Consider the following 27,638-nt stretch of genomic DNA (forward strand, 5'->3'; position numbering starts at 1 on the left):
TTTGTGAGGCTATATGGTGCTGCATGGTCAGGCAAGGGCTCACAACTGTGCTGTAAAAAGGACTGTTCATCTAGACAGTAACATACTGATTCGATGTATATCCAGTGGCTGCTGCTCTTTTACAGAATTACTTGAGTGAGAGAACAAGATAATTGGTATTTTTTCCATCAGTATTCCAGTAGCTCTGTTAGAATAGATGGCATTAAGATATTCTTGAACAAACTTTAGATCAGTGTGTAAAACGTCTAACTTAGCAGCACAAATATGCTTTTATCAAACTCATAGTATTGGCTACACTGTTAACTTTGCCTCAGTAAAACATGCTACAGACAAGTAATGACAAATTGTTATTGACAATACTATTGCTCTTGTATGCTGTTACTGCTGTTAACTGTTGTTAACTTGATTTCTTATTCAACATGTAATTTTTTCATTGTATAGTGGGCAACACATCAGTACTAAAAGCACCTTCTGAATAGTTTACTACATTGTTTCTCTGAAATCAAAGAAACTATAGTGTTATTATCTATTTCTATTTTGGGTAAAACAATGTATTAGAATACTTATGTATTACAGAAGTAATGCATTTCCTTCCAACAGCAAAAGGTGCAGCCTATCTTCCAGCTTTGGCCCTGCATTGTCAAACCACTCACTTTGTTGCTGTAGTCTGCTTCTTCCAGATAGCTTCTCATTACAGTATTAGCACCCTAAAACTCAATCTAGCAGCTAAGACGGCTAAAGAAAGACAGCTCCTTCACTTCATTTCCATCTTGGACATGGTCCTTATTTTCTAAAAGAGCTTTGAAGGGGATCTATTTAATGTGAAAATTATCTAATTTCCAAACTGTTGCAGATTTTGAATTGTCATCACAAAAAATTCCCTTAGATTCCCATTCACATAGCATTGCATTTTTATGCCCACGGCTTACGACACAAGAACTTTTGGGTCTTAAATTTGCTTACCACAAATAAGCCTGTCATGCTAAGTTTGACAGCTATTAGAAAGTATTTTTTCATGTAGCTGACCTTTCTAAGGTTGTCATAGCTGGCAAATAAACTCGTTCTAGGAGCATGGTATCCTTTTACTTTCATTGCTGTTCTTAGCAATGTTACTTTTATTGCTCTACTCAGATTTCATGTATCGTTAACTTCAAGGGTGACATTAACTTGAGTAGGAATCCAGATGTTTTTCTCCCAACTGTAACTAAAATACTGTCTTACTATTTTATGTGACAACATTTTCATGAAATATGGAATATTATGTAAGGGCTCAAATTGCATCTTCAACTGAAACAGTGTCTCTGTGTATATGTAGACAAGTCTGAAAATGTGTGTGCAGAATGTTTTGTTTTGTTTTAATTTCTGTTACTGCTTACTGTACAAATATTGAACTCAAGGAACAAGGAGTCATGGTCAAAATTTCCACTGTTACTAATTTTTATGCAGGCTGATCACCCGCATAATGACACTAAGAGATGCTGAGCATCTGCCTATCAAATGTATAAATGCATTTTTGGCTTTGCAGCTCCCAGTATCGGTTGACGTATTTGAAACTGTGAGTTGCCCAAAATTGCATAATATTTTACAGCAGGAAACAGGATAACCATTCTGATTTTATGATGTCCATGACATAATTCTATGATTTGTTTCAGCTGTTTACACAATGTTGTCTGTCCATTTTAGTTGAACAGATATTCTCTAGCTACTTTTAGCACAGAATTTGCTACAAGTCATTTTCTGAGATGTATTAATCGCTCTTTGTAGGTTGTTCAATTTGAGAGTTTTCATAGAATAGAATCATAGAACCGTTTAGATTAGAAAAGACCTCTAACTGGAAAACATTCTGCAGATACATTGGAATTTTGTTCCTTCCACCACTAAATAAAGCTTGTTAACCTATTGCTTTGAATACAATGTTTAAATATAGCCAGGTAGTACATATTTGTTTTACTTACAGTCCCACCTCACTATTTGAAAATACGCTTTTCTTAAATGTGACCTGAGTGTAATTCTTTCTTGTACCTGGTTTTGGAAGAGATTGTTTGCCATTCATCTGCTGTGTACGTATTTCAGGAGAATATCTTCATACGTCTGGAACCGCTTTTCTGTCTCCAGTGGTCAGCCCGAAGTGTAACTTAGGAAGCTGCTAAGCATAGAAAAACATCTGTTTAGTAGGTGAGACCTCTGAAGGATTTTCAGCTTAGTTTTGTAGAAGGAAACTGAATTTATTTATTTATTTATTTATTTATTCCTGTTGCTGTTATAGTGCTAGGAATAAGGAAGGTAGTCTGTCAAGCAGAATAAAAAATGGTATTTCCTCGCTGTATCATCAAATAAGATGAGCCTCTAGAGAGGCTCAAATAAGGGATCCTCTAAAATACATTCCATATATTGATAAAAAGTGTGATTAATACTAGAATTAAAGTAAAGTTTTATAAGCTGTTGCTTTACCTGCCAGAGCAAGTTCTGGTGAGGGCAAATGTTATGTGGCATCTTGAGTTTCAGCCATCGTTAAGTGTTGGAGATATTGATGGCTTTTTGCCATCAACTTGTGTTAAATTCATACAACAGTATTATTCATTGCAGAGTGGATTTTGTAATGACAAGTTGAAATTTGCAACAGTTTTGACATACTTTTGAGCCTTTCACTACTGAGTGCTTTTAAGAAAGCTCCAAGTCTTGGTAAATACGTCAATGATTCTGTTGCACAGTGGGGAGCATATTGCCATAGGGTTGTGGCTGTACTGCAGCCAAGCTGCCTGATTACACCAATAACTCACTCACAGTCAAGAGAATTTCAAACAACATTTTCTTTTTCATGTCTAATAAATTTCACTTGCTTCCAATTGACCATATGGCCAAAGTGGATGTTCCTGCTTCTTTCACCTCTCACATCCCCTCAGCTTTAGCAATTGCATATCCACAGGGAGCATCCAGATCACTGGTCTGCACTAATGGAGTAATAATATTTTTCTTGTGGTGGTTCAATATTCTGTTGTATCAGTGAGTTGATCTAATTAATGTCTGCAGTCACTGGGAAAGGAGTGGACAGAGAGAAAGAAAAGGGTGTTGGTAAGGGAGGAGGAATAGGCTTGGCCTCTTTACTGACAGCATAATGTGAAATTTCACCTCTAATTAAACCTTGTGAGTGGTGTTATTTTAAACTTAGCACTGTGAGTGAATTATCACTGTAATGTGAAACTGCACTGTTGCTGTGTCCTCCCAGACATACCATTCCTGTGACCCTTTTTTTTTTAATCCCCTTCTCTCATAAGTGCTCTCCTTTACTTTGTTATGGGCCTTCTAATTTACTTCTATTATGACTTCCAAACTCTAACACCCTTTTGACTCCACAGATTCTATAAATGGAATATCCTTGCAAGTGCTTAGCCACTTTACTTTCCCTTAATTCAAATCCTAAAATGAGATTCTTTACACCTTTGAGCAGAACAGTCACCACCTGCCTTCCTACACCAGTATGCTCACCTCAGTGAACTAGAAATCTGTACTCCGCCCTTCTCACTCTTAGAACCACTTGATGGCTGAGCTTGGAAGAGATCTCGGGAGATTATCTAGTCCAAATCCCCTGCCCAAAACAAGGCCAGCTAGGGCGGGTTGCTTAGGGGTGTATCTGGTCAGGTTTTGAGTATCTCCAAGGATGGAGACCTCTCTGGGTAATCTGTGCCAATCACCCTTAAAGTAAGTAGAGTTACAAGCACGATGAAGATAATCTCGAGGCAAACAGGTACTATAAATACCCACAAGTTACATGTGTACATGAAATGCAAACAGCAGCAATTAGCCATTCTTTGCCTGAGACCTCAGCCATTTCTCACAAGAATTGTTCACTAAATGCATTGTCAAATTTATTATACATGAGATCTAGAGACTTTTAGGCAAGAAAGTTTTCTGCATAATAAACAATTCAATAGAACTTTGCAAATAGATATAAATATGCTTGGTCTCAGGGAAAGTGTGTCTGATATGCATACGCTGTATAGAATCAGGAAAACTTTCATGAATAATCCGACCAATCTCAACATAGCAATTCATATAAATAGATGCTATTCAGTTTTAGTGAAGGCTGCAGAGCAGCAGAGATGTCAGCTATGTTTGTTTCATCACAAATATTGTGATATTTGATATTTGATTAGATTCCCAGCTCCTGAAAACAGAATCTCAGTTTTACTTCCAGCTTTCTTGGCTGGAAAGAAAAAAAAAAAGGCAAAAAAAAAAAACAACTGAAAAGGTGAAATGACATTTTGAAAACAAAAGACAAAAACAGCTTCATTCTCTCTCCAAGGTGTCTAAGCCAAACTATTTTTGAGATCTTGATTTCTCAGTTTTGAAATATTCAGACTAGTACTACTGAATCAGGTTGAGAGGTTACCTCTGCACAGTTCTGTAGGACCATCCACAATGCCATTTTTGTGGCCAAATTCTCTGATCCCAGACAGCAACACAGGAGTGCTTTAACTGTATAATGTATAATCTACAATATTTGTGCTCTAGAGTGCACACTTTTTGTAAGGTGACCTGCCACATGCATTTCTATGAATAGAGGTTGTTGTCAGGGCTTACCAAAGCAACTCTTGAAGCAGCAGGCGAAACTGTGTTACAGTTGTGCAGGGCCAATACCTTCAGTCAGGGCAGTGGAATGGCACGATGTGATCCTGAGGAGGGCGCTGAGTTCCTCACCTTAGGCTCACACTAGACCAGAAAGTCTCCTTTGAGCAGACCTTTAACTGTGCTCCCCCCCCTCCAGTGATGTAAATCTCAGTGCTGGGATTAGAGCATCAAGAAGAAGTAAGCTGAGACATGCAGTAACAATGGGTCTTACTGGTGTTGGCACAGTTATCTGAGGATGTCTGAGGATAACTCTCCCCGCAGCACTAGCTGACCTGGGTTCATGGCAGAGTGACCGGTCTTGGGTTGAGTGTACGTTAACAGTCAAGGTGATGGTTTCCAAGAAGAGAATCTAGGAGACGCGGTAAGACTGGTGCTCGGAGGTTGCCAGCATAATTAAAGTGAGGTTGAAAGCAAAATAAACTCCTTGTTTCTTAAAGCTGCACTTAGCATTTTAAGGATGAAGACAACCACAGCATAGAGGATCTGTTTCTACAGTTGCAGCAGTAACACACAGGAAGTAATTTTATAAGTTATCCCTTCCCTTTCTTGTGCTCTGCCTGTTTTTTACATACATGGTATTACAGATGTAGGCATCCATTTTGCATAGTTAAGGAAAAATACGTATACAAGAATTCATCTGTCATGGATTCCTTCAAAGGATTTTGATGGATTTTTCTTTGTTAAGAAAACTCCTTATTAACCATGTTAGACAAAACTGTATGGATGCTTTTTAGCAGTGATTAAACCATGCTTGTCAGATAAGAAAAGCTTCTTTAAGTGATGCAGCACAGGTCATTGTGCCTGTAGTTTACAGACAGAAGCAGATTAGACCTATCAATCTAGTGCTTTCTTCATCTTTACAAGAGGAATTTGTAACAAGTCTCGGGCATGGGAGGACTGTTTGCTGTACAAAGAAGTACAGCCTCCAGTGCTGTTTCATTTCAGCAGCTCTGCAGCCAGAAAGCAGGAACCTGTGAGCAGCGTGAGGTACCCCCTGTGCCAGCCTGCACAGCGAGCTGCCCACCGCGGGACCGGGCTCCGGCTCTGCAAGAAAAGGCTCGGTGATCTGAAGAAGAAACAGCTCTTGTGAAAGAAGGGGTATTTAGGTATGTGTTGCTTTATCCAGAATTCAGGCAAGCTCTCAAGTATTCTTTATGTTAACATAGCAGACATCACCGTTACTTCCAAAATGCAGTAGGGGGTGAACAGACACCAAAAGCATTTCCCTCTGCCACACCATTGGGCTCAGTGCTCACTTCCATCTGCACTGCTTTTTACCATCCTCTTTGCAGCAGAAACAGGGGACTAGCCAGGACTGTCAGGGCCTTGTCCTGGAAAGTGGGAGCTGGTTACCTAAATACTCTCAGGCTGAGGAGGGAATAAAACTCCTACTTCTTCAGTGAGTGTTTTAGTCACTAATTATATAAAATGTGAGCACTTCATTACAGCTTTGAATGAAGGTACACTGGGCCAATCCTCTGAATGCATATGACGTATACTATAGGCATAATATAGACTCCCTGCAAAAGACTCCTTGGGGACATAAGTGATGCTTTGCCTGGTTTCTCGACTGCACCAGGTTAAATTGAGAACTAGATGAGTGGTTATTGGAGCAGGAGCATTCTGGCATGCCAAAAAGCAGAATAATGGACACTGGAGGAATGATCAAAATATAAGAAGGCACCTGGGCAGCTTGCAGCATTGGGCAGTTGCATGTTGTAATTTTCAGCTTAGGTGATTAGTCCATCTGTCATAGATGCTTTGATTTCTTTTTTTGACCTGTCTTTGAATTCTTCTTTAATACATTTTACCTCCTAAAGATAATGTTGACTTTCCAGCTGAAAAAAAAACAGTTGTTCTGTTTATTTCACGTGTGACATGCTGTTGCACTTCACAAAGAGATGAACTGCATTTTGCTTCTGCAATACTAACTGCAATTAACAGTTGAATCCAAAACAATCAATTCATTGAACTGGAACTAATTATATGTAACTTACAAAATTACTTGAAAACTCTAGAACAGGAATTTTAAAGGAACTTCCTGTAAAAATAACAATGTCAGCTGACCATTTCATGTAGAGCTGTGTGGTTTGGGCTATTTTTTTCTGAAATTGCCAGCCCATTTAGCTTGCAAATAGAAGAACAAGATTCTAATGTGGTGTCTGCGTTATTTTTTTCTGCAGAAGTCTGACTACACTTAAGCTTCAGAGACTGGCATGTATTTTATGCTTGCAGGTAACTACCCACATAACAAGAATTGCAGATCAAGCCTTTTCTACAAATGTCTCCAAATGCAGTGACTGAGGTCTCATGTTAATCAACCCCTCTTGAAATGAAGAAAACACCCTGTGATAAAAGTACTTTGGAGAGGGTCAGGATGATAATTTAAAAGGGTTTCTAAAAAAAAAAAACTAGTAGTGTCTCTGAGTCCCCAACCTTTAAAGTCTCTGATTTCTCTCTATTACTGTTGCTACCAATACCTTCCATTTCTATAGTACCTACAGTCCTAAAGAACAAAAAGAGGTGGTAGGGCAGCATGGGCAGCAGTACAGGTAAGAGATCACTAGGAAAACCATTTCCTTTCTTTACATTCCAATCACACAGTACACAAGGACAAATATCCGTAGGAAGAGTTGTGTCAGAAAGTAGTGATTCCTCTGAACTGACAGAAATATTTTGCCTTTTAAAGCAAATCAGATTAATGTTATCTTCATATTTCATTTCCTTAGTTCATTTCTTGTGCTCCTATCTATAACTTTCTTCCAACTAAATCTTTTTTCTGCTTCCCTTCAAACTCCTGTCCTTGGAATCTGGTGACTAGCACCACTGATGTTTCTTGCTCTGCTGTTAGCTGTGATTGCATTTTCTTCCCTTCTAATATTAAATTATCCCTTACCAGAGGATTTCTCTAATTTATATACCTAATCCCTTCTTATAAATCTATTTCTGACTGTTTAATATTAGAAGACATTTGCTAAACATACGTTGTGTTAATAGGTGATCTACTGCCAGCTTTCCACAGAGATCACACATGATGTATTAACAATACAGATAATGTAACTGTTAAAAGTTGCTTTGCTCAATTGCTTTCCCCCAACCTAATGTCCCCACTCTCTCTTAAAGTAAATATTTTATTACCTGAGTCACCTCCTGTGTCCCCTGTGAGGAGATGCCCTGGAGGATGTCAGTGTCTTAACGTCCCAGTGTAGGGCTCTCTGGAAGCTCCCTGCACTCAGCACTTGACTATGGTGTGCTGCCAGGAAGGGGACCCAGCAATCCCAGCTCATTGTCAGTGTCATGACTTCTGGATGACAAAACTAGACAAAAAAGGTGTTTGTTTTTGTTTTTTTTAGTTATAGTATTGTGGTGGTCGTGCTAGTCTAATTTCTGAAGATAGAGAACAATGAGATTGCTGGAAAAAACAGATACACTTCTTACTACGCAAACTTATTTAGTAATAGAAGCCCAACTTTGGCAACCAAGTAAACAAACAAGAAAGTTGAACGAGAGCTTCAGTTTAACAGACATGTTCTTTCTACTTGCTTAGCCTTTCTCCAAGAACTCCTGGTGTCCTTCTGGTCTTCTTCAAGTAAGGGGCTGCTCACCACAACAACCCACTTTCAAGTTCTTCATTTCTGTCTTAAAAACCTTCCTTTCCACTTACTGGATTCAGGCTTTGGAAAACAAGTGCAAATGACCTAGATGGTTGTACCTGGAGCATCGACTGATTCCTCCCTCCAGACCTTACTTACTCAGGCAGGAACACGTCAGCTATGCAAATGTCAAAGACGGTGCTCATCACTTTCAAGCAGAGCTGGAGCTGAGCAAAACAGTTGCCTGTGCAGGCAAACAGAAACATTTCACCAGACAAAGTGCTTGGACTGGCACAAGTGGTCTGGTAAAAGGGGCAGCGGGGAGAGTGAGACACTGTAAGCCAATGCCATCACACACTGCTACTTTTTGTCAAATGATAAAATGATGTGGCTAAGCATGAAACTGCACAAATGCTGTGTCTAGGTGATGAGAAGACCTGACAGGAGGAATCCCTCCTTTTTAGCAAGGGAGTGGATTTTTGCCTGGTTACAATGACTGTGTAGTCACAGCCTGAGGAATCCTGCACAAGGTGACTATAAGTCAAAAATTAGTCTGTTCAGTCCTTAAATGCTTCTGAGACTGTGGTGGTTTCACTCTGATGGGCAGCTGAACCCCACCACAACTGCTCTCTCGCTCCCCCTCCTCAAAGGAAAAGGGGGAGAAAATATGATTAAAAGGACCCAAGGGTTGAGATAAGGACAGGAAGGTCACTCACCAATTGCCATCACAGGCAAAACAGACTCAGCGTAGGGAAATTAATATAATTTATTCCTATTACTAACAGACTAGAGCAGTGAAAACTAAAAGCAAACTAAAAACACCTTTCCCCATACACACCGTCTTCTACCTCCTCTCCCAGGCAGCACAGGAGAACAGGCAATGGGGGCTGCGGTCAGTCCCTATCGCTTCGTCTCCGCTGCTCCTTCACGGTCACCTGCCCCTGCTCCCCGTGGGGTCCCTCCCATGGGATGCCATCCTTCCCAAACTGAGCCTGAGGGGGCTGCCCAGAGGCAGCAGCTCCTCAAGAACTGCTCCCACACGGCTCTGTACCATGGGGTCCATCCCCCAGGAGCAAACTGCTCCAGCACGGGTCCCCCACGGGCGGCAGCCCCCCAGACCCCTGCTCCTGCGTGGGCTCCTCTCCACGGGCTGCAGCTCCGGCCCGGGGCCTGCTCCTGCGGGGGCTCTCCATGGGCCGCAGCCTCCTCCAGGCCACATCCACCTGCTCACCGGGGGCTCCTCCACGGGCTGCAGCGTGGAGATCTGCTCCGTGTGGGATCCATGGGCTGCAGGGGGACAGCCTGCTCCACCAGGGGCCTCTCCACAGGCCGCAGGGGAACTGCTGCTGCTGCCTGGAGCACCTCCTGCCCTCCTGCTGCACTGACCTTGGGGGCTGCAGGGCTGTTCCTCTCACATTTTCTCACTCCTACAGCTGCAGTTTACAACAGTTTTTTCCCTTTCTTAAATCTGCTCTCCCAGAGGCCTCCCATGCCTGGCTCGGCTCTGGCCAGCAGCGGGTCCCTTTTGGAGCAGCTGGAGCTGGCTCTGATCTGGCTGCTGTGCTCTGCTTGCAGAAGCCACCCTGCAGCCCCCCACCACTAAAATTTTGCCATGTAAACTCAATACAGACTGCCAGAAAAAAGTGGGCAATAAATGCTATAATCCTGTGTAATCTTGGCAACCTTTTTTACGTTGCCGTTATTTTTCCATTAACTAGGTAGATGTTAACAAGTCACTGAACTGAAGCCCCAAAGCTTATCAGATAGAAGTTACTTTCTTACTTTAAAAAAAAAAAAAAAAGCCTTTTCTTGACTAAACTAAGTTCAGTGCAAATCCTAAATTTTTTTTTTTTTCCCCCCCAAAATTCATGTGCCATCTACGTGGTTAGCAGGGAAAGGAAGGTTTCTAAAACGTGTTATGTATGTTAGGTATGATCTGGTTTATCCACTGACTTGGTGCAAGATAAGCTATTTAGGCAGTTTGTCTGGAGCTGGTCCCACCCCAGCACAAGATAGGCAGTAAGCCTGGGCTGTACATTTCAGCTCCCAAAGATCCATTACAAGTTTTCTGCCTTGCCACTCTCATTCTCTCATTACCAGAGATGTTCATCCTCTTTTTTTTTTTTTTTGAAAAGTCTGAAAAAAAACAAAATGTTGTAAAAGTTCAGTACAATCTGTTGTTTGTTTCCCTGTCTCTGTGTTAAGACTGTGGCCAGGTGCTTTAAAATGGAAGAGACACTGTGCATCTACAATTTCTGGGTGTCCCCAGAAGCTGCAGGTTCTCAGCCTCTCAAAATCTGGGCCACAATTTCCGTATTTATGAGATTCAAAATTCTCTCAGAGTTTTTAACAAAACTAAATTGTGTTTTGCTGTCACGAGAATCCACTATGATAAAGAGAGATCCGATAAAGCACTAGGAAGTTTCCTCTTTGTGTATAAATATTTATGTATGTAAATGGGTGTATGGTTAATTATAACTGACAAGAAGAGACTGACACCAACTCAGATCCTCTGTCCCCGTAGAGAGATACAAGTTCCTTGTTGAAGTGTTGTGGCACATCTCATGAGCTGTGTACTGAATCATTGATTAAATGCAGCAGCATCTGGGTAGCTAAAATGCCAGGGACTGCTGAAGAAGGAGGGAAGAAGGTACGCTGAATACTGAAGAAGAACAGAGAAATCATCTGGTTTGCATTTCTTGATATTTCAGAAGTTGATCAGAGCTGAATTGTTTGTTTTCTGATTGTGTCTCACTGAAGTGGACAGACCACCTTGCTCACACGTGCATGCAGAACACGGTCCCTCGCCCAGGAAAGAGTTAGGAAGCAGTTTAGTAAGAAGGTAGCACAGGCTGCACTTAATAGGCACAGGCAGTGTGCAAACAACCCCTACAGCTGGCTCCTTCAGTGCAGGCAGACTCTCTAAATCTGCTTATGTATCTGGAAAAGGTTTGTATACAGCTAACATTTTTGAATGAGGCTTTGTTATCTCTGTTTCCTGTTTTTCCAATTATTTCTGTTACACTCGTTACTGGACTTTGTGCTTGTGGGTAAGCTGTTCTCTCTTCTGCTAGGCACATCAGCAGGATAATTCCATTTTACTTTGGCTTTTATCCTTTAGTAGTCTTAAAATGCTGTCTGAAGGGAAGAGAAATGCTTGGATGTAATTTACAGTGCTGCTTGGTATCATAGGTGTACTTATTTAATTTTTTTTTAAGTATCTATTTAATAACTATTTACAAGTAAACATATAAAGATGTGTAGCTGAAAAGACAGAAGACTCCTGCATGACAGTTTTGGGACATGGAAGAGAGCTATTTCCTTTTAATACTTCGACTTGCTTTCCTAGCATGGCATCACACACTGCTCGTGCATTCCTTGAAACAATAATTTTTAAGTGTGCTGCATTTTTTTTCCTCTATTTTTGTCATTTCATGTTGAATGACTGTGTGATTTGTCAAATGCGGCCTGAAACATCTTTTCTCTAACACTTGCGGTTTCTAAAAGTGTTTTCTTTTTTTTTTCTTCATTTTTTTTTTATAACTCTCACTTCCTCATTTTCTTAAAAGCATTGTTCTCTCATGGTCTATATTCAGCATTGCTATTATCTTCTTCCTTTTCACCTGCTTTCCCACTTTGAGGCCCTTGTTTCTCTGTTAACCTGAGGGACTTAAATCATGGAATTACAGAATTTTCTTTTAGAAAATTTTCTTTTCTTTAAGAAATGACATTAGCACATAGTTTTCTTTCGTGTTTGAGAGCATGCCTTAGAGGCAGATGGCATAGAGAAGCCTTCGATGTTTGCTTTTTGTGAGCAACTGGGCCACAACGTCACAATGTCACACCCATCCGGGCTGAGAAAGAACTGGCACCATGGCTTGAAATTTCCAGGGAAATGGCTGAGACACTTGAGGTAGTACTGAGAAGCAGAAAGATAGTAAAGATGGGATGAGGTGAAGCGTTTTGCAGTGAAGCTGTGGGAATGGTTTCCGAGCAGCCCACAGCCAGGGAGCGGCAGCTCTGGCTGTCCTTCCAAATTCTTCTGAAGAGACGCGGTCTTGCTAGCACCAAACGCTGGCTATGAGGTCAATAACTACATCTGGCATGGACACACACGGTGGGGGAAGGGCTGGCACAGCCTACTGGAGTCAGCAGCTTGGGCAGAGAAAGGGGCAGGATCTGAGAGATGCAAGCCACGCAGCATTTCCTACTCCAGCGGGATGCCCCTGCATGTCAGCCTGCACCTTCAGACTTTGCTGAAACCTAGCAGGCCTATGGAGCCAGCATAACTCTAGCATTGCACTCTTGCAAAACTCACTCTTCATAAAGCCAAACAAGCAAGTACTTGCAAGCACAGCTGGCTCTGTAGCTTCAATTCCAAAACCATTCTTGCAACCTACAGCTCTCACTGCTTGCTTCATGTAAACTGTGCCATTGGTCCGTCTTTGTTGCGTCCTTCCCAAAAATCTTTTGTGTGCTGGATTTAGAAGATACTAATACAAACTTCACCCTTGAAAGAGTCCTTTAGGCACAGTGATTTTCAAGCCAATCTTCCGTTTGTGTTACTGCTGTTAATGGGGGATTTGTCACCGTGCTTTTACTGCCTTCTGCTCATTGAACTTCTGTACTCCTATCAGCCTTATTTCTTTTGGCCCTACTATGTCAAGCCAGTTGGTGACAAAAGCTTTTTCTTTTCTTTCTAGTCCTCACCTTCATATTCATGTTCATGTAACCTGTCAGCTTCTATTATATAGCTGTCTTCTAGAGCTTAGTCTCTTCTGCTCTCTAACTTGTAGCTATTTCATGTGACCTGCATTACATTGCAACTTGGATTATCATCTTCTACTGTTGTGTGATGGGGTTTCAATGATTTATGTTGTCCTGTGCATGGTCTGTATAGATTGGGAACTGAGAGGAGATGCAGACAGGGCAGTTTGTGTTTATTTTTCTGTTGACTTTGAAGCCTATTTGCAATCTACTGAATTATTCTCTTTGTATACAACAGTCTTACATAAGCTTATATACCAGTTTCAGCCAAAAGGCCTTATGAATCTTAGGCATTTTAGGAAGATGCATGGAAGTATTCTTATGGAAATTCAGGAATAATTTTCCAGTGTAGAAGACAGTGCAAAATTATTTCAATTTGTTGTGGGTCAGCACCAGCTTCCAGGTCTTGCAAAACTGGTTCTTCATTATCATGTATAAATCCTCCACTGGTGGTTGTAGATCCATGTATGAATGTTACTAACTACATCTCCTAATAGGCTAGATATTTTTTAGAGCAGTTGCAAACAATTGCTTAAGGTAAAAAGAGACAAAGCCCATCGAGTAAACCCATTAAGAATAGGGTAACTGGTGGACTTGACCAAATTCAGTGCTTTTTTGACTACAGATTCAGGATTGTAATACATAACAGGTACAAAAGGGACTGCCTGCTTAAATTACCAAGTAAAGTTTTAGGAGACCCCAAGTCTCATAATATAGAGCATTTCAAGTTAGAATTCAAGCTTATTGTCAGATTTAAGATTTTTAAACCATCCCTTGTGACCTAAGAGGAGGAGGTCTCGTCAAAATTGCTAAACTGGTTGTTGCTCCTATTGTCTGAGAGGTACAATGGGATACAAAATCTTGCAAAGCTGCACATTTTTATAGAGCTGTCTAAAAATGGCAGTAGAAATCCTAACGTTCAGTTTAGCTATCTGTAACTAGGCAGGTTGGTCTAAGACCTATCACAGAGCTGTGTAATACCCCCTCTGACCTAAAATGACTCTCAGAACGTTTAAAGGTTCTTTTTGGTTAACAAAAAAAAAAAAAAAAGCTCTACCTTGTTGAAAGCTATTTTAGCATCCACCAGCAGTAAAATCATCCACATTTTATAAAAATAGAGAATTAGCCACTAAATTTAATCTGTTTTTAACAGTAAAGCAAGTGGCAAGATATTTTGACAGATGTGACACTAACTACATTTGATAAAATAAGATGTTGACTCCTCTTCGACTTCATTCCAGAAGACGACATATAGAAAAGGTGTTTTTTCATTACTTTTAAAACACAGCATTTTTATCGTAAGTCTGGCATTCTTTCCTTTTTTTTTTTCCTTAAGAAAAATACAGATGTCAGCTGATGGGCAACTGCTACTAACATTATTTTCCAGTATCTGTGGGTGTCAGATGTGCGTGAATAAAAGATGCTAAATATCCTTGGGAAATTCACCACTCTGTTGTTCTTTGTTGGGGATATATTTACAAAATATGTTAATTATACAGGATAAGTAGAGTTTAAATTCTCCTGTATTGCTCCACAACCTTTTATTTTGTACTCTGAATATTAGAATATGTTTACCAAATTATTCACTTTGCAAGTCCAAAAGGATTCTGTGGTTTGGTTATATGTGAAGCCTGTACCTGGTTCTGTTGCTACCAGCCTACTTCAGAGTGGGCTGCTATTAAATTTCACACAGCAAAGGATCTTGTCTCAGCTAGTTTGTGAAACCTACTTCAATTGTGGTAATAGCATCCAAACAATTTTCAAAACAGGGAACCAGCCTCCTCCTCATATGATACGCAGTTCTCTTGCTAGAATGGTATTTAAGACAGTAGCATCCCTAGGTATTACTGGATACTGGTCAACTATATAAAAATGAGATGCACTTATTTTACAATGATTTTAAATCCGACATTTCAGTTTAAATCATTTACGTGAGTGAGATGCTGGTTCTCGTACTTAATCCCATGACACCTTCTGCAAGAATTGGATCACCAAATAAAACCCCATCTCTGACAGGTACTTTAATCAGCACACTTTTCTTTCTTCTGCTCACAAAGTGCTCAGAAAATTTGCACAGTAATTTACTGTATGTATTTGTGAATTTATTTGGAAAATGTTTTCACTATTTGAATGTCTTGCGAACAGTTTGTTGTGAATATTATTACCTAACTTTTACATTAATTCAGTGTTGGTTAGTCATTTGAGTGATACAGTTTCTGCATTGAGTGGCTTTTGCATCCTGCAAATACATGTCACATTTGAAGTATAGTGTGTGAACAATCCAATTCAACTTATTTTTGCTACTACATAAGCTTTTGCTTAAATTCACTTTTGTAAGTGAAAGTAAACCTCGACTGCTTTTGAGCTCAAGTGAGTATTAGTGGAATTTTTTCCATTGCTCAGTCAGCTCAAGTAATTGCATTCTTCTGACCTAGATTCTCCCTGCAGCTTCAGTTCAATAAAGCCTTCCTCACCTTGTCCTTTATATTGTTGTGTAAAGTTCCTGTGGGCTGCGAGGTAGTTGCCACAGTACACGCCAGAAACGGCTTCATTGCACTGAAATGCATTTATTAAATCCTTCAGGATCCTTTGACGTAGGGCCCTGAGATGTGAGATTTTTTTACACGCTTTGTGATTACAGAATAGAATCTGTATTTAGGCAGTTACTTATTCTATTTAACTATATAAAAGCATGTTTTATTCCTCAAATCTGTAGATCATCTGGTTTATTTAAAGTTGGTGACAGACATATACTTAACACTTACTAAAATAGAGCTTCAAGTTGTCATATTTAAGCATTCACATCTGATAATTTTGGTTCTAGCTTGCCAGTACCTGTGATCTGCCTAATTGTAAACACTACATTTCTTTCATTATGAGGTGCTGTGAAGGTTACACAATAAAGTGCTTTGAAATAATCAAGGGAAAGACAGTAGTTACAGGAGCATTTTAATGTGGTATCTCTAAATGTTGATCACGCTCAACGTCCTTAATAAACTTTAATTGAATCTACAGATTGCTGGTTAACCTGTTAACAAAACAGGTCTGTTCCTAGGGATTAAAGATGGGAAGCGAAGGATGCTGGTACTCAGGTATCAGGGAAGAGCTTTCCACTTAAGACACGGTTGATCAGAAGTTATCAGAAACCAATGTCTTGGAGCTGCTCTCCAGTCATTAAAGAAACAAAGAGAGTACAGAGGAAGGAATTTGGGAGCACGGGGTACTGAAGGAGTAGAAGAATCGGTGTTTGCATTTTAAACATAAAGGCTTCCATGAAAGCACAACTGGGAAGGAGGCAGAGCTCATGATTTGAAGCTTGAAGTATCCCAGGATACACAAGAACGCTTAGGAACTGAGAACAAGTTTTATCCCTGCATAACGCAATCTGGAGTTACTGACTACTTCACACCTGAAATTTGTCAGCAAAAGCATCAGAGAATAATATTATCAGCACTGTTGTAGAGTCACTAATATTTTGAATTCCTCAACAAATCATCTTCATCTGCTGGCATTCTCAGCTGACATTCACTGCATTTCTGTCATATAGGAGAATTGTGCCATTTTGATGAAATCCACGTTATGAATCAGCCTGCATCTCGTACAATCTGCACAAGATCAGGACATCTTGCCAGCTTTTAGTTATTATTTTTGCCCACACAAATGTGTGATTTCACTCCTTTGGTTTTTCTTACGATTTATTTCGCCAACTGCAGCAGCAACTTTTCCGTACAGATGCGTTTTTTTTTTATCCGTACCAGATGGGTATCTCCTGCCACAGCTGCCTCTGCCAGCTCTCTGCTGACATCCTCCTGCACTCTCCACAGGCAGAGCCAAACTCGCTGCCAGGATGCCACGATGTCAGAGCAGGATCTGTCCTGGGAGAAAAGCAGCTAACTCCCAATTCAGCTTGGACAAACAACGTTGTTGCTACCACTAGCTGCCATTTTTTCTTCCAGAAATAGTAATTGATTTCTCTTAGCCAAGGACCTGACTGACAGTCCACAAACTCATCTTCAGCCACATTAGAAAAGCCTGACCTCTGAATGCTTTCACACCATAGACAACTTGGCAGCAAGAAGCGTGAGGAAAAAGGTATACAAGGAGAAACACAACCCTTCATCATTTGTAAGACCAAATATCACATCCCCTTGCCAGAACGCACACAGTGAGTGAATCAGAAAATTAACCACAAATCTGCCACATACACCAACATTACTCACATTCAAAGGAGGGACTGCAGAAGGCAACAGTGAGTTACGCTCCCGTGAGAGAAGGTTTGTGTAAAGACATCCAGAGCTCTTTCAAGAGGTTATTTGAGTAGCTCATTTTATTCAGCAGCTACATAACAGCCATGGTGGAAATTTTCACCAACATTTCTGAGTGTTAAGACTTTCACCGTGAGCCACTCTATGACCTTGCAGTCTTTCACACACAGCCTTTCCTCAGATGTTTCTCCACACCCTAGCATCTTAATCACTGCGATTTTTGCCTGAATGCTACGGGGATTCTACAGAGCGCCCAAGAAGAACTGACATGCAGAAGCCAATTCCTCTGCTATTAAACATGAATCCAGTGTTCAATGCATACGTAACTCAGTTGTGTAGAATTCATATACCTCTTTTTATGGGCACTTCATGCAACATCCCTCCCACTTACCCCCAGTGCTGCCTCAAACTCAGTTTTGAATGCCAGTCCTAGCTTCTTAGGACAAATATAAAAATTTAGTAGTTTTCAATGTTTGAGGGATTTTCCTTCTTTCTTGTTTTAGCATAGTTTAGTTGGAATTCCATTATGATGAGTATCAGCATTTCCCTGCCTCTTTGATTCTCCATGTACAAAAACCTCCAAGACCAGGAGGAGAACCCCAGCAGCTTCCTGGTTCATTTTTGTCCCGAGGCATCCCGATCCCAACACCTGACATTGCGGGGCAGTTCGAGGATGTAATTGGAGCAAACAACCCTCACGCTTCTGGAGCGGACGAGAAGATACGCCAGACATTCCCAGCAGCCTCTGTGTGAGACAAGCCAAGATCAGAAGGAAGGGAGCTGGCAGCCGATGAGCGTGTCTTGTCAACTTGCACTGTTGGAACTGGAAAGTGTCATCTGCCACACAGACACAGAAGCACTCGACAACTTACTTTGACAGAAACAAAACAAGTAAAAGCAAAGAGGCATGGCTAACCTCCTAACCTTACTGCTCCCTCTATTTTGGTTCAGTCTATTCTGGTCTAAGCTCTGCATCATTTTTCTAAAATGTATCGACTGAGCAGATTATGGTTTAAGTTAAGAAAAGCAATTGAGCTGAAGATAAAAAGCAGTGCAAGATCCGCAAGTAACAAACACCACAGTAGAAAGAAAAAAGCCACGGAGGTAAATAGAAATAAAGTGGGAACAAGAAAGATGCCACTCATTTTCTGCCTCTGTACTTTGTAGCTCTGCCCTACTCTTTCACTTTCGTTTACAGAATTGCAGTCCAACTGGCAGAGAGCAGTACCTTTCTTTTTGGGACTGGGGTAGCACAAAAACCCTAAACCAACATCAATGTTTTACAAAGTTTAGCTAAGACAGCATACCCCCCCATGGCTTACAGCATAAACTCCTGTCATTTTCACTAAAGTACATAAAAGCTATTTTAGGCTAGTTTACCGCTTGTTATTCTATTTAAACAGCAGGCTGGGCAGTTATTGACGCTTGGCCTGATCTGCACATGGTTCACAGGAACTCTGCAAGCTCACTGAAGGGGAGAACAGACCAGCAGCTACTGGCAACAAAAGCAAAACGTAGAGGTCTGCTCGGGTTGTCAACACTGCACATCACGCCCTGCATTTTTGCTTGCTCTCACCCCCAGGCCCGTGGCAGCACACGCCCAGCAGAGGAGCTGCTCATGTCACCCTCACACAGCTGCCTGCCCATGGATGGCAATTTGGTGGCTCCGTGTAGGTGTACGTGTAGGGCTGGGCCAGGCGAGAGTGTACACAAGCACCACGAGCTCCTGGGGAGCCAGGTAGAGCTGCTGCCTGCGGGCACCAGCTGCTCAGCCAGCAAAGCCTCTGCGATCACAGCACGGCGAGAGGGACGCGTGTGGCTGCACAGGCAGTACCTGTCTGTGGTGTCCGGTGGGTCTCAGGAAGGGTGGTGCACACATTTTGCTGTTTTATAGTGCAGTTTCACACTTGGGCAAATCCTTCAAAAATCTGAAGAAATAGCTGAGTAACGCTGCAGCACTATTAGGACCATGTGAGGTGCTACAAAGGTGTTTTGAGGTCAGAAGGGACTTGGAAATTCAGGAACCACAGGCCCAGGGATGGGGGAACATCAGACGGGTGGCCTGGGAGCACACAGGGCAAGGGCAGATGGAAGAGGCTGGCAGCTCAGAGCTTGTTTAGCTGAGAAAGCTCATCTTTGGGAGCAGAGCATGGTTCCACGAGGCAGGTGGCTGTGATGGCAGGTTGTGTTAGCAGGCAGCTGGCTGTGGCACCAGGCAGCACCACTCACCGTGCAGTTGTGCCTGGCTGAGGCAGACACTGAAGCAGAGGAGCTCACCTCACCACCTGCGAGGTGAGGCAGCAGCAGAGGCTGCTCTGAGGGACAGGGCAGCTCCTGCATGCTGAGTAGAACCGACACAGGGAGCACAGCTGCCCCAAGCCAGGTGCTGGGGAGTCAGCAAGGGAGGCTACAGGTCTGAGGCAGGAGCAGTACCACAGCTGAGGCAAACACCAATTTCAGCCAGCAGGTTCCTGAATACATCGGAGTGGGAAGCAGTGGTTCACTCTCACGCACACATCTCCCCAAAGCATGCCCATGCACTTCTCCACGCAGAACAAACATGTACCAAAAGACAAACAAGAAAAGCACTAGTCTTCTGACTTAATAGTATGCACCTCATTTCTTGGCAATGGTTAAGGACCTTTGTTCCCTCAAGTCTAGCAATACTGAAATAATTTCCCAGCTGTACCCTGCTGTATTTTGCTTACTGATTGCTTGCTCCATCTCAGCTGCTGTGATGGAAATGATATTGATAGCCCACATTCATCTCACAAGGGAGAAGCCTAAAAGCGGAGCCTTTCCCTCTGCAAAACATCTGCTGTCCTAGGCACAGCTCTAGCAGCCGCGATTCTAAACAGAAGCAGGAAACAAAAAATGTAGAATTATCTTCACAAGTCGCCATGGAAGTTAATTAAGCTGTTCTGTTGTACTCAGATGTTTGACCACAAAAGCTGTTCTGCCCTGCTGAGGGTGCTCAGCCTAGATCCACGCACAGTGAGCGGACATTTGACCCAGCTCCTGGTCCCTCCTCTCTTGCTGTTATTAGGGAAGCAGCAAGAGCAGGTGATTTTGTCCAGGGGTGGCAGCCCGCTCCCAGCTATTGCCCTGCCAGGGTGCCAGATCCTTCCCGCAGCCCAGGAGCATGGCAGCACCTGGGCACAGCTCAGCCTCTGCCTCCCAGAGGAGAGGGGCTGCTGCCTGCCTATGAAGGACAATGATCCACGAGGACCTCCTCTTGCTGCTCCTAGAGGGGCAAGGATTTGTGAGCGTGGCACACAGGGATGGTCAGCACCTGCAAGCAGCAAAGGGTGCCATACCCACACAAGTTGGGGCTCAGGGCAGTAAGCAGGAGATTCAAGGCCCATCCTGCTTAAACAGGGGCAACGTAGGTTAACAGAGAGCTGTTTGCATTGCTTTTCCTGTGGATGTGGCTGCAGGAAGATGGGATTGGCTTGCATATGAATTGTCATTAACAAGCATCAAAGCATTAGCATCCATGTACTGGGGAGCCTTCCCAAACTCATTAAACTAGACCTAGGACTTGCATAAAGCATTTGGGTTTACTGGAAAGCAGGAGTGTTTTAGGTTGACTGGAAAGTGGTAAATTAATTCAAAGCTGGAACCACTGTTCAGCTGCATACATCATCATTTGCATCTGAAAATAATGTTGTAAAGAACACTGCTCCAATGTTCTTTATGAACAACTGTGATATTTCAACAGAAATGTTGGGATGTCTGCCTAACATGAACTATTTCTGCCTGAAATAGACTGTTCTTTAAAGCTCCAAAGGACTGAAAGAGATTTATTTTCTCTTGGACAGCTGGTGCTAACTAAATGGATAGTAAAAATATGACATTTTATTTTTAGAAGAAAGGATTACTAAACAAGTCTGAAGGCTCAAAAATAGCACTGAGGTCCCCAAACATTTGAATTCTGACCCGAGTTGCATTATTTCCTGATAATATAGGATACAAGCTTTAATGGTATTTATTTAAACAGAACCCTTAACCTTTTGGTATTCTGCCTGCTGGCTTGTAGAAGGGACCGGGTCTTCTTTTTAAGAACCCAATGAAAACCTTGCACCAATCCTACAGAGCCACAGGGAGACACCTAAGGCCTGGAGTTGAAAATGGTGTGAAGTGTGGATGACAGGTGAACAAATAGCTCTTTATTTTTACTTCCTCATAAATTAACAGTTCAGGTAGAGGGTGATTGCAGCAGAGACAAGAATGAGGAGACTGATGAAGTGGACATGATACAGGAATACCTATAGGAAGAGGTATAGACACTCAAGTTAGCCAACATTCCTGGACTAGAAATTAGTGTTCATTTAACAATGGACAGGTTATCCGGGCCACTGTGAGGCAAAACACCATGAATTTGGTGATACTGCAGCTGACACCAAGGCAAAACCAGCCCAGGTCCAGGGGTGGGCAACACCCACCCAGCACCACACACACACCACCTGCTCTCCAGCATGGGCTGGCAAACCCAGATGGATCTCAGCTGCAAGAGATGAGAACTACCACTGATTAAATCTGCTCATAGCACTTTATACCACATTCCTTATGGTGTCCATGCAGTACCCAGCATAACTCTATAGCAGATGATTAAATCTGTTCAGCTACCTAAACCACAGGGCTGTCTCATCTGTCTTCAGCTTCCTATATCCATCACCATTTGCTTTCTGTTTCTCTAAAAAAGCAGAGACTGTCCCAGACAGTGCTCACTCTGCTATAACAGACATCCTCTCCAGAGCAGAAGGGCCTGCAGAGAAAAGTTAGGCAGGCATAAATTAGTTTCACAATTCATTTTGCATACAAATGCATGTTTTATCCAGAGCTGAAGTGAACTTCATTATTTAATTTAGTGTTCTGTGGTCCAGTTCTAGGAAGAGGGTGAAGCGGGAGTCAGAGCCTGTATTTACAATGCATTTTAAGACTGGTCTTAATAGGGCCAGAGAGCAGCATGTGTTACAGACCCTGTCAAGGTGGCAAACTGCTGAAAACACTCTGCCAAAGTAACAGCTGAAAGCGCAAGGGCTTTCAGCTTCTCACAACTCCACTTAAACATGGACCTTCAGAGCCACTCATAGGGAGCAAGCAAACACAGTTTGGCTGCCAAGGATTTAAAGGGACCCTGTGGTGACACAGCAGGGACATTGCCTGCTGCCATTGGACCAGCTGCACTCAGCCAAGCTGGTGACAGCTCTGGCAGCAGCACCATGCCCAGCAGACTGGGGGAGAGCACGCCTGACCCAGATACAAGCCCACTGTAGCACAAGCCTGACTTGGGAGTCCTCTCAGGAGAGGTTACAGAAGTTTTACATGCTTGTACCTGGGTACACAAGCAGATGGTTTAGCTTTATGTTTAGTGGTCTGGTGAGCTTGTGTGCCAGCCCCAGTAGTGGGGAACAAGTAACAACCAGCTCGCTGTGCGCGGACCTCTCAGAAATGAGCAGAGACAGCAGCGCTCTCCTATTTCAAGGGATCCCAGCAACTGCTGTGAGCCAACACACACTGAGATGCTGAGTTTCCCACCTGCTGTAGCTGAGGAGGCATCCAGTGGCTGGAAAAGAAAATAGAACTGTAGAGTTGTTCTGGAAAGGGTAACAAGATCTTAGGGGATGATACTACCTAACAAGAGAAGGCAGCAACTCAAAACAAGATGCACATAGCAGCACTGCAAACACTATAATTCCCCTCATATCTTTCTGGTACCAATTTTTCTTCAACTTCCCAATCCTGTTTCTTACACCTTTGCCTTAGATTTGATGTTAAAAGTGTACTTGATGTCACAGAACTGTGTAAGGAAGGTGGTCACTAGAATGTGTGCATGGGGGAGCTTGCTCCCACTTCCACAACTCAGATATAAAGCCCTGGTTTTATTTTTCCAGCTGATGAGAAATAAGGAAACATTTACCCTTTGAGAAAATCTCTCCTTCTGTAACAGCACCAATATAAATAAGTACTACTGTATTAGCAAAACCCTGGAGTACTGCTTTGTTGCTCAGGTACGAACTACCTATTCTCTCAGAGAGAAAAATCAGTGTATAGCATTGCTCAGAGCACTGCCTTCTGCAAGTAGAAAACAATGCATCTCCAGGACAAAGGCAAAACTGGCTTCCAGACTAAAAATCACTAAGTTCCCCTTCATTTTACATTACAGATAAGGCAGTTTGCAATGTGTTCTCCATTCTCTGTGTTTCATTTGATTGCGGATGGTTTTGTCATTTGTCCTGAGCTAGTACCGAGCTGTAGTTACAGCAGTATCTCAGCTGACAGATCGAAGCCACATTTCAGCTGTACTTCAGCAGTGGTTTTTATTCCCATCTGGGAATTAACCCCATCTGTCTTCATGCAGCACTTCAGTGAGGGCTCGGTGCACAGATGACTGTAGGATCAAGACAAATATCTTTTCAGACTTCTGAGTGCAACTGTAATAGTCAAGTACCTAAAGAAACACAAACACATGCAATTTGTTCCAGTAATGGTGTTTTCCCAGTAATGTTGTGTTTATCTGTAGCTGATAGATAAAACAGTCCAGCCTGCCTTTGGACTCAGGTAACACTTTACAGTGGACTTATGTCCCTTTTCAGACGAAGGTACACAAACATTGTTGGGCTTAAGTCAGAGTTCCCAAGTGACTGAACTCTTCCAAACTATGGAGCTTTCTGAGGTTTGTTATGATTTAACAGGTTCAACATTACAAAAATCTACTGATTTACCAAAGAAACTGGAAAAAAATGGAAATTGCCTTGCTTGAGTTTCTAAATATTGAACTTATCTTATAGCTAACATTTGTAAAATTGGAGCACTTAGTTTCATTTCATAACTCTATTTTGCTTCCAAGTTTAGAGCTGAGAATACCTTTCCAATCCTGCTTTCACTTCATTTGAAGAAATCTTAATTGCCTATCCTAAACACTTCAATCTCCTATGTGAAGGTGAGCTTGTATGGAACAGAGAGTAGATAGAATCCCATCAAAAATATCAATAGGCAGAAAGTGACCTGAAACTGAGCTTTTCAAGTGAGAAGCAAAACAATCTGTTAGATGCCAAGGAGAAGTCTAGATGGAGTCAGCAATTCATTTTCCTGCACTCATTGTTCAGGACAGGAAAATTCAGCAGCCAGTACATTTACGGCATAATAAGAGATAAAAAGCTAAAAGTGTACACTTTGCAGCAATTAAGACGACTCTCCATCACTTATTTCATTCTTGGACTTTAGACATAATAGGGTCAAGCCTGAAACTAACACTCCCCCAAATACGGCCTAATTGTATTTTCATTTCTTTTAGAAACACCTAAAGACTGACAAGCAAGTTGTGCTGAGGTCTGTAATCCTAGGGTCTGAAGGACTTCATGACTCCCCACCTAGCATCTTTCACTCCAGACTACATCTTACAGTCTGGAGTTGTGCTGCAAGCCTGCAGGTCCAGTGGCTCTTGTGCCTGCCCAGTAGGTACAGGACATTTCATTCTAGCATCCTAAGGGTTTACACCCAGCTCTATCAATAATTACAGGCAGCTCCAACACCAAACACTCAGTGCTATCCCTCCTCCCCATTCACCAGTTACCTTAACACAGTCAGCTCATGCCAACATTTCCCACTGCTTTTGGTGTAGGTGGTACAGGTTGTACCTAGTTCCATGCACCTCCAGCATCAACTGCTCTGTCAAGCAGAGATTAGTTTATGCAGCCTAGGAACACCTGCAAAGCACTATTTTATTGTTGTCCATCCCAGACAATATTTCTCCCCTTCCTGTACCTAAATTCATTTGTATCTAATGCCCTCTCTAACATGCATGTGTGTTCCTGGACTTTTAATTACAAGACTACCAAGCCGCAGAGCAGCATGGTTCCATGTTAACAGGCAGTCTCACTTCCACTGTGGAGAAGTTCAGATAAATTTGCTGTTTGATCAGATTTACAAAGGTCTCGTTTTGGGCTCAGAGCAGTGCATTTCTAACAGTACAATCTTACATGAAGGGCAAATCTTTATAAATTGGAAAGCAATAAGGTTTCCACATGTTATTCTAAGCACAGACCGAGTATATCCCTCTGAAACATGTTTGAAGTTTTGGAGTTTAGTCCTTCAGGGCCCAAGAAAAGGTGGCACCCACCAAGAAAGCAATCATTATGAAACCTAACATGAGAAGGGTAAAGTTCCTGGAGAACATTATTTCTGACAAGCTCAGCAATAAAGCATGAAATAACATCAAGTTGAGCCCCTGCAGATGGCAGCAGTACTTTAAGTTTCAGTGTCACAGCATTGGACATGGAAGAAGCTGAGCCAGATTCCCAGAGTTGGCAGTTGACTGCCAGGGTCCCCGAAGTGGTGTGTTTTGCTGGTAGTCAGCAGGTTACTGGTGTTTTTTTCCAGTTGGAAGAGAAGACTTAGTGTCTGCCAAGTAGCAGAAAGCTGTTTGAGCATTGTGGGATCCCTTTTAGTTCCCAGCATAATCAGCTCTTCCTCTACTTTATCTCTAGGACTGCAGGTATTATTTTTGATAAAAATCTTTCTTCAGGCTCACAGCAGGGTTTGACTTGGCTGGCATGGAAAAGCACAGCACAGTGTACTTCTTCAATAGCCAGTTCCATTGTAGCCAAAAGTTAATGAGTGTTTAAAATCCTTTCAGTGACAGATAGCTAGTCCTAAAGACAGCACAAGCAAGACCAAATGACTCTTTATTCATTGCACACAGGAAGGTTTGATACGCTGTAATTCAGCCATCTGGAATTTTCTGTGCTCTGCACAGATCCTAAAGAGTCTTATTTTAGATGTAAAAAACCACAAGACTAATATTAGCATTAACAGTTCTCAGCCTAGGCATACAACTAATAAGCGGCTGGGATTGTGGAAGAAGTTTGAGTAGAACACTTTTCCCTGCCAGCAAAAGCAAAGGGAAGACCAGCAGAGCATAGAGACATCTTTTAGCAAGGTCTGAAACAGGCACCCAGTCTCACATCTGTCTGAAGTTGTTCAAAAGAGACGCTAAAGTGGAAAAACTGCCATCTCTACAAAGACTGCAGTTCCCTAAGAACACTGGCTCCATAATGGATCTAAAGTGTACCAGATACTGCTCAGCTTCACCCTGTCATCTTCCCAGGGCAAGCCTGGAGCTCTGCTGAACATCTAAGCCTGGGGACAGTCTGACTCCCAACCTTGCTACCTCCCAGTGAGGCAGATAGACTTCATCTAAGCAACACTCCTCAGCTATGCGAGTCAGAGACTGAATGTCCTTGCTGATGTGCCTGCCCTGGGCATTTGTAAATAGAAAAGTGCCAGCAAGGAGAAACAAGGCTGATTTTTGCAGTGATTCTGGAGAAGGACCAAGAATTCTTTTATGAATTACCTATGGGGCATGATGTGAAACAGTTCAAATGAACTGTCACTCACCTCAGGTATCCATATATACAAGCATTGCAAGTCCCAGTATCCCGTTCACAACACATCTTGGAACAACCATTTCATTCTCCTAAAGTGCCACGGGCAGCTTTCACTTCTGTCTGTTGCTATTAGCTCTCATTCAGCTACAGATAGAGAGCCTGTAGACCAACAGGAAACAGAAGAAATTAGGGTTTCAACTCAAATTAAGGTTTTCATCCTTGACAAGATATTACTTATCTAGTTGAATATGAAGCACTGTTTCCTTTCCATTTTCTTGCTCTGACTTAATCTAACATCTTAGGGCTCTTCCTTGCTCTCATGTATTTTTGTCCTTTTATCTTAGTAGGGATAATTCATCTGCAATTTGTATTTCCCATCTTTACCTCTTCATTATCTCTGCAGTTCCTAACATTAAACTTTACTAAGCTATAAACAATTCAGACATGAGCAAATGAAACATTACACAAATAGACCTATCCAGGTAACTGATTTTTTTTTTATAGTAGCCCCTCTGTTTAAGCCAAGAATTAGGGACTGATTACATCTTCTCTGTACTCCAATATTTTGGCTCTCAGCTTTGCTTTTCCTTTCTCTCTGCTACCAGTAATAGCAAGCCACTGTTTTCACTAGCATTGCTGTATGTATCTACCCATATTGCAGTATATTTAGGGCTAAGACTAGTGCTTTTTTAGTCTTTACACAGCAAGCATGATAGCATGCTCTTCATTTGAAATAGACAGCTATCTACTACATAGATGCTAGGGTTCGTGCTGTTTCTCAACAGAAATCAAAAGACAAAATAGGAAATAGTTTTAGCAAGCTAAATAATTCAGACTCTGAAGTATGAATTTTGATTGAGGTATAGATTTCTTCAAAGCAGTTTTGAAGTATGTGGATGGGACAGATTTGTTGGGTAATTCAGAAAATTTGTCTGAGGCTGTAAGGTTTCACCCACTGCTAAGATTTGTTTAATAAACAAATAAGTATCTGC

General features: G+C 42.0%; 1 protein-coding gene across 1 annotated transcript in view; it reads right to left on the reverse strand.

Annotated features, from left to right (window-relative positions):
• GPHN (gephyrin) overlaps window positions 1-27,638 on the reverse strand; it is a 333,615-nt gene that overhangs the window by 296,023 nt on the left and 9,954 nt on the right. Inside the window, exon 2 of the mRNA XM_040557299.1 lies at window positions 2,023-2,146. Coding sequence (XP_040413233.1) covers window positions 2,023-2,053 — 31 coding nt within the window. The 5' untranslated portion in view covers window positions 2,054-2,146. The remainder of the gene's footprint in view (window positions 1-2,022; window positions 2,147-27,638) is intronic.

Source organism: Cygnus olor, chromosome 5, assembly GCF_009769625.2.
Source record: "Cygnus olor isolate bCygOlo1 chromosome 5, bCygOlo1.pri.v2, whole genome shotgun sequence".
NCBI classification, from domain to species: Eukaryota; Metazoa; Chordata; class Aves; order Anseriformes; family Anatidae; genus Cygnus; species Cygnus olor.